Below are 7,482 nucleotides of genomic sequence, written 5' to 3'. Positions count from 1 at the left end.
CATAGAAAGATCGCGGTATGAACGAACTATAATCGTGGTAAGAATGTGCTATAATCGCAGTAGAAGCGTGGTAAGATCGTGTTGCAATCGGTTAACTCGTGGCATGGTCGTAGTGAGAACGTGATGAGCGTAGAAAGATCTTGATAAGCGTAGTGAGGTCGCAGAATAAATGCAGTGAGAACGTCGTATAATCGTAGCGGGATCGTTGTAGAAGCGTATTTATATTTTCATGCCGCTCATACCGCGACCTCACCACGATCTGAATTTATTTTAGATCGCGTTGAGCGTGGTGCGATCGTGGTCTAGTGGGACTGGGGCTTAACACATTTATTTGTTTTCATAATGATTAAGATTATAACACAACTTTGACTGCTGTATCCCTGACATTTTTACCTATTGTGTCTGTTGTTATGTTCACACATCGTTGTCATTATAATGGAATTGTATGCGACTGTCATAAAAGTGAGCTAGCTATACAGCCATGTTTAATCCACTATTTTCTTCATCCGGAAATGCCTGTACCTATTCAGAAATATCACAGTTGTTATCCATTCGTTTGATGTGTTTGAGCTTTTGATTTTCCCGTTTGATAAGGGACTTTTTGTTTTGATTTTTTTCAAAGATCAGTTTTTTTGTGATTTTACTTTGTGTACAAACAGTGACTTGTGATATATCAGGTCACTGAAGTTAACTTTTTTGTACATTGAATTGTGATAACTCAACTCATATAACTTTTTTTTTGTACAATGACTCGTGATATCTCAACTCATTTAACGTTCTTCTTTGTACAATGACTCGTGATATCTCAACTCATTTAACTTTCTTTTTTGTACAATGTCTCGTGATATCACAACTTATCTCAGTATACTTATTTTGAATCCCGGTATCTGATCTTAATTGAAATGACTACTGTATATATATGGAGCCATGACATTCAAACTCACCTGAGAATAAAACTGTGTACTTTAAGTCACGGTATCGGAACTCACTTTTGCGTAAACTTCTTTGTACATGAACTTGTGATACCTGAACTCACTTTAGTACACAATTTTGTACATATATTCATGTAATCAAAGTCATATTTTACTTTTGAAAACCTATTGTGATACCTTTGCCAATTTTTCAAGATTAAACACAATGATTTCTGATTTTGGTCCGTACGATCTTAGTTAAATTCCTCAGTAAACAAAATGAAGTGCTTATAAAAATGGATTTATCGTGTTAGAGATCAATATGTTAATTTCAACTCCAAATAGCGATTAACAGTACATTTATAAACAACCTATTAAAACAAGCATCACACAAAAAAGTATAAAAGTATAACAAAAATTACCGGACTCCAAGATGAATTCAAAAAGGAGGAAGTCCATAAACAGTGACAAAATCATGAACATGTATATTAAGTCTCTTGTTTCCTTTAAACTGTTTCTACGTGTGAAAGCAATCTTCAATCAAAATGATTTATATCGTTCTTAATGCAAAGGGTTTTCCAATATAAAAATGAGATTGTACAACAATGTGTACTTAATCATGGTTGTGTTGTCTGGAGGCGTTCCTTAAACTATAAATATCATACTTGTATTTTTTTAAGGTCACTCCAGAACAACTTGTTCGTGTGTAGAATTTGTAAAGCGCAGACTTATTCAGTCAACATCTCACACTGCAAAAAAAAACAAAGAACTGTTATGTGAGTTTTTACGACATCCAGCTCCAACCAGTGACTTGTACATTTTTTTTAAAAATGATTCCTTTTATTTACATATACATGTATAAAGTTTTTATAGAAGAAATTGATTATGGAGATCATTATTTTTTTTATCTTATTGTTTAGAAGTGTTAAATGTGCTTTCTTGATGTGTTGAAAATTTACTTCGGCATGAAATTAATTCCGAACAAAGTAATATGTACCTTTTTTGGTATTAAATCCATTTTATTTATTTTTCAATATTGGGATAAATAAACTGAAAATATGTTGCAGTATGTCAAATTGTTATTAAAATTAAAAAAAAAAAATTAAAGTATGAATTATGAAAATATATGTTAAGGGAGTCGATCGTTATCGTATTTCTATTTGGTAGTGACAGTTTAAGACCTTCACATCTACTATAGAAAACAAAGATTGTATAAGGTCATCAACCGGGTCCGAAATCTGAAGACGGATCCGAATCCGAACTTACCCACCATTTGGGTTTTTCATGTAATTGCTCTTCGAGAATCGGATACCCCCGCGATTTCAGATTGGGATAACTGGTGTGGTGATTGCCAATGAGACAACCATCCACCAGAGTTTAAATGACGTAGATTAAGGACGTTCGCTGCTGTTTTGGAAAAACAATCTTTTCAAAAATGAAGAAATAAAATAAATGGTTTTTGTGTTTGTTTTCGAGATATAACCCATTGAAAATATTGCGGACAATAACTCTCTCTATATTTTTTTTATATTTAGCATTGGCACCTTTTTCTTTCAAAACGATGAAAATAACAAGAATTTAAAGGATTTTCAAAGATGACTTTTTAAACTATATGTAATCAAAGTATGGGAAAAAGTACGGGTTAGAGGGCACCAAATGCATACAACCAGATAGTTATGAATATTTGGCAAAACTTCGAAAACTAGAGGAGCGAACATCATTTAGGCAACTATTATATGTCAATTTAAGTCCAGAACGAAAAAATCCATCAGAATTCATAAATGTGACTGACTTGTTTTACTAAGCTGGTTATGATCTTTATATTTCTTATTTTTCAGATATTCCTGGTGATGGAAGTCAGTGGTTGGTTTGTGGTGCTTTGTTTAATTGTACAGCTCAGACAAACCATATGTGGTTAGCTTAGATTTGTTTCTTTCATTTAAAAAGATTAAAAGAAAAAAATGAAGAAAAAAAAAACACATTACTAGTATATAAATTTCTTGTTTCCCATGCGCGTTTCTTGATTTACCTTCATCAGGAATGCTCAAAGCCAAATGTGTGACAGCCAAGGATTTATAAGAACAAAACAATTTCAGAGCAATATGACCAAACATAACCTATTCAAATAGCCAAATCCAGTTAATGCTAGTTTGCTTAAGGGAGTTGAAACCTTAGTTTCGGAATAATTTCAAAATTTATAAACCCTTTCTATACATTTATAATGGTGTGGCCCAAACGACAAAATTGTGAAATTGTAAATTCCTCTCAGCTTATGATAATCTTTTAAAGGTTTAGAGCTAAGGTCAGTTTGCTTAAGGGAGTTGAAACCTTATTTTCTTAATGATTTCAAAATTTATAAACTCTTTCTATAAATTTATAATGGTGTGGCCCAAACGACAAAATTGTGAAATTATAAATTCCTCTCAGCTTATGTTAATCTTTTAAAGGTTTAGAATGGAATAGTCGCATATGAGTTTAGTACATAGATATTATTTGCATTCATTGGAAGTGATATTAGACATATTTGATTACATTCGTGTTTGTCTAACTAAAACAAGAACAAACATCAACCAAAAAGATAGTTGACTCACATCATCAAATTTTCGCAAATATTTTGGGATAAGGCTGATGCATTTGTATGTAAAGAAAAAATGTCTATAATAAGACAATTTTGGCAGTTTTCCACAGATGCAAGCAGCATTTTTCAAACGTGTGCCAAGCCATTTATATTCTACACATTTTCAAGATATCTTATAAAGTTGATGAGATATCTTGTAAACTAAATAAGATATCTTATACATGTATATCTAAACAAAAAAATGAAAATACACTATAAATAAAATTCGTGCATCCGAAGCGCATTTCTGTATTTACCTTCATCAGGAACGCCTGAAGCCGAATATCTGGAAGCCAATGAACCGCAGAAGAGCTATATATTAAAAATAAAGACAAACTCATCTAAGATAAATTTTTCTTGAGAAATCTATTCAACCAGTTGAAATACTGTATACATTAGAAAAGATATCTTTTTGATTTATCCTAGAAATCAAACCATCAACCTTGTCACATTAACCTTAAACCAGTTAAATAGAAGATTAATTACAACATACTTAAACATTCAATTCAAAACTGTATTATCCATTCAAAATTATAATGGTAAACGAATAAAGACTTTCATTCTTTACTCTCGATTTCAGCATATTGCGGAAGCTCTTACTATGACCCTTCAGATAATACCTGTTGTAACGGAGTCTTGACATCTTCTAAAAACCAACAATGTTGTGGAAAGAAAGGCTACAAGCCACCTTATGAAACTTGCTGTAACGGAGTTGTTAATTCACCAGGCGGCAGTCATTGCTGTGGATACAAAGCATACACACCGCCATATAAAACATGTTGTAATGGTAAACTGAACGCTCCCGGTGGAACTTACTGCTGTGGAAAAAAGGCGTACACACCACCATATTTGGTCTGCTGTAATGGAAAACTTAACACACCAGGTAAAAAACTGTGCTGTGATAAAAAGACATATGATCCTGATAATGAAACTTGTTGCTATGGAAAATTACACCCTCGAAACGGATTGTGCTGCGGAACTGTTCTTTATAATCCGGAAGAACAAATATGTTGTCGTGGAATTGTGCATACAAACAAACACAGATGTTGTGGAACAGAATCATATAATCCGTATTCTGAGCAATGTTGCTATGGCAGGCATGTCAAAACACGTGGCTTTTGTTAAAAAATAAAAAAAAAATGGATATTGATCTTATTTATAGTTATAGTACTCGCTGAAACATATAAAAACGATTGAAAATGATTTTATTGATATAAAAAATGTAAGTGAAGGTCTAAAGAATATCAAAGTACGGACGCTATGTGAACTCGGATGACCCCAACATCTGATTGCTTGTAAGAAAATGATACAGATTTCCATCTCCATGTAGACTAACTTGCAGTTGTTTTAATTTTTTGCGTCCATTGTCAAATTGTTAATTAGTTTTTCGAACTATAACCATTTCTGCAGTTACAAGGTTGTGTAGGATACAGTGGATCGAGAGAACATGTGTAATTGTATGTACATAAGAACAGAGAGGATAAACTTTATTTGCAACAACTTGTACGCGATTTCAAAATTATATATTAAAAAGTATTGGGTCATTCGAACCTTAAACCTTTACTTTTATAGATACATTTTCATTAATAAAAAAAATCATGTTTTATCACTGGTTTGATTTTTCATTTGATACGTCAGTATTTTTATAAACCTGGCGTTTTGGACATTACCTCCTTTTATTTCTATGTTGTGTCATTGTGAGCACGGAAGAACACAATTTGATAGATATGGAAATACGGAGATATTGAGTAAATTACAACCAGCAGGTCAATAAGCTAACACAATCAGTAACTAAAACACAGACATCTATTAACTATTTGCGAAATTAAAAATTCAGACAGTCATGCAATCGAAAACACATTGAACTATTTTCCTGATGTACATTATCCCGATTGTAAGGAGGTTGGACACTTTGACCTTTTTGTAGTAGGAGAGAGAAGATGAGAGATTGAGTATATATCTAAAGTATAGCACAACGACATACCCTATCATATATATATATTTTTTAAACATCTCCACAAAGCCATCACGCTTACGCTATTTAATGGAGAGATTTATAGATTTCACAAATATCTGATGCATTGACGACGCATCTGAATAAAAAAATCGACGTCTGTTTTATTGCAGATGTTTGTGATTTAATCAGCAATCATGTCAAATATAATTCATCTTTATTTCTCGACGTTAACATATATCATGAAACGTGAAAAGTGACATATTGCAACGTACTATCCCTACCACTCATTCCGTACAAACAACAGTACACTTCCAACGATTCAAACTTTTCTGAATGGGTTTTATTTATATTCCCTTCAGAACTAGAAATTACAGAAACTTTGACAACAGATACGCCTCCCTCTGCCTCAATTTTAGACTGACACCTCGAATTTGACATAAGCAGTCATCTCAGTACCAGAATCTATGACTAACGAGACTAATCTATTTCCTACACCGTAATAGCAATATACCAACTTCACCTGCATATGGAATATACATTTCCAAGACTTATTCGATATTCAATAGCTTAATAAAACGTCACCAGTGTCTGAGCAGAATCTCTTCCCTTTTCTTAAAAAAAAGGTCATCGGAAGATACCAAAACCTTGTTGATAGATATTCCGTATCACCTTCACAAATAATATATAGTTATCAAAGGTACCAGGATTATAATTTAGTACGCTAGACGCGCGTTTCGTCTACATAAGACTCATCAGTGACGCTCATATCAAAATATTTATAAAGCCAAACTAGTACAAAGTTGAAGAGCATTGAGGATCCAAAATTCCAAAAAGCTATACATGATAGTCTTGAAGTATAGAGTATAAGTACTGACGTTGTTTATTATCTTAATTACATGTTATAGCATTCTTTCATTTGTCTTTGTAAATTATTAGCCATTACTGTTAAATACATTTATGGTAACATCCTTTTGGCGTGGCTCGGTGGTCATGCATCCCGCCAACGTGTTATTGTGCTATGGTAAATTTTGTGTACTGGAATTTGGTTTGCTAATTAATGTGGTTTGTCTAGATATGCTTTTTTGGTTCTTTGTTGGTATATTTGTTTGTTTTTATAATGATTACGATTATAACACGAGGTTCAGCATTTTTTGACATTTTTACCTATTCCTTCTGGTTTTTTTTCTTCATATATTGCTATCAATATAATGGAATTGTATGCCACTGTCATACAAGTAAGATGTATGTCTTGCAATAAAACAGGATTCATCCACCATCTTCTACACAAGAAAATGCCTGTACCAAGTCAGGATTATGACAGTTGTTTTCCATTCGTTTGATAAGTTGGTGCTTTTGATATTGCCATATATGATAAGGAACTTTCCGATTTGAATTTTCCATGGAGTTCGGTATTTTTGTTATTTCACTTTTTCATTATATAGTAAGTGTCCCCTCTCTTAAAATCCAGACGATTTAATTCCGAATGCAGTTTTATCTTTGAGGGTTAATTGCTCATACTTGTGTATTTTTAGATAGTTCAATTAAAATATGCTAATTACATCAACTTGACAGCAAGCTGCATAATTGATATTTTAGTTTTTTTTAACTAGGCTATATTGTCCTACTATTTGACAATAAAATTTATGAGAATGGAAGAAATTAAGAAATATGTTTTTTTTAATTTATTGACCTAATTACCCTTTAATTACCTTCGGTGTCATTGACTTGTAAATCGCTTCAATCAGATTGTTATTTTTAAAGTACACACAGGTTGTGTATGTAAGCTAACTTACTAACATTTTTGATTCGAGCGTCACTGATGAGTCTGTTGAAGACCTAACGTGCTTCTGGAGTACAAAATAGTTTTTTTTTATAATAACCTGTCATCACAGAGATATGTCTCGCTTTTTTGTAATTTGATTATGCAAATGTTGACATTAAAATAGCAATACTTTTAACATGTTACATATATTCAAAGTCAGTGAATAATGACTGTG

The 7,482-nt window shown here is 32.5% G+C and overlaps 1 protein-coding gene across 1 annotated transcript; it reads left to right on the top strand.

Annotated features, from left to right (window-relative positions):
• Window positions 1-902: 902 nt before the first annotated feature.
• On the top strand, window positions 903-4,672 carry LOC143081060 (uncharacterized). Its single transcript, XM_076257296.1, has 3 exons — window positions 903-911; window positions 2,750-2,825; window positions 4,109-4,672. The coding sequence occupies exons 1-3, from the start codon at window positions 903-905 to the stop codon at window positions 4,651-4,653; spliced, it is 630 nt and encodes a 209-aa protein (XP_076113411.1). The 3' UTR covers window positions 4,654-4,672.
• The last annotated feature ends 2,810 nt before the right edge of the window (window positions 4,673-7,482 follow it).

This window comes from Mytilus galloprovincialis, chromosome 6 (assembly GCF_965363235.1).
Source record: "Mytilus galloprovincialis chromosome 6, xbMytGall1.hap1.1, whole genome shotgun sequence".
Classification (NCBI taxonomy): domain Eukaryota; kingdom Metazoa; phylum Mollusca; class Bivalvia; order Mytilida; family Mytilidae; genus Mytilus; species Mytilus galloprovincialis.
The sequence above is the reverse complement of the archived record's forward strand: the minus strand, read 5'-3'. Positions and strand labels throughout refer to the sequence as shown.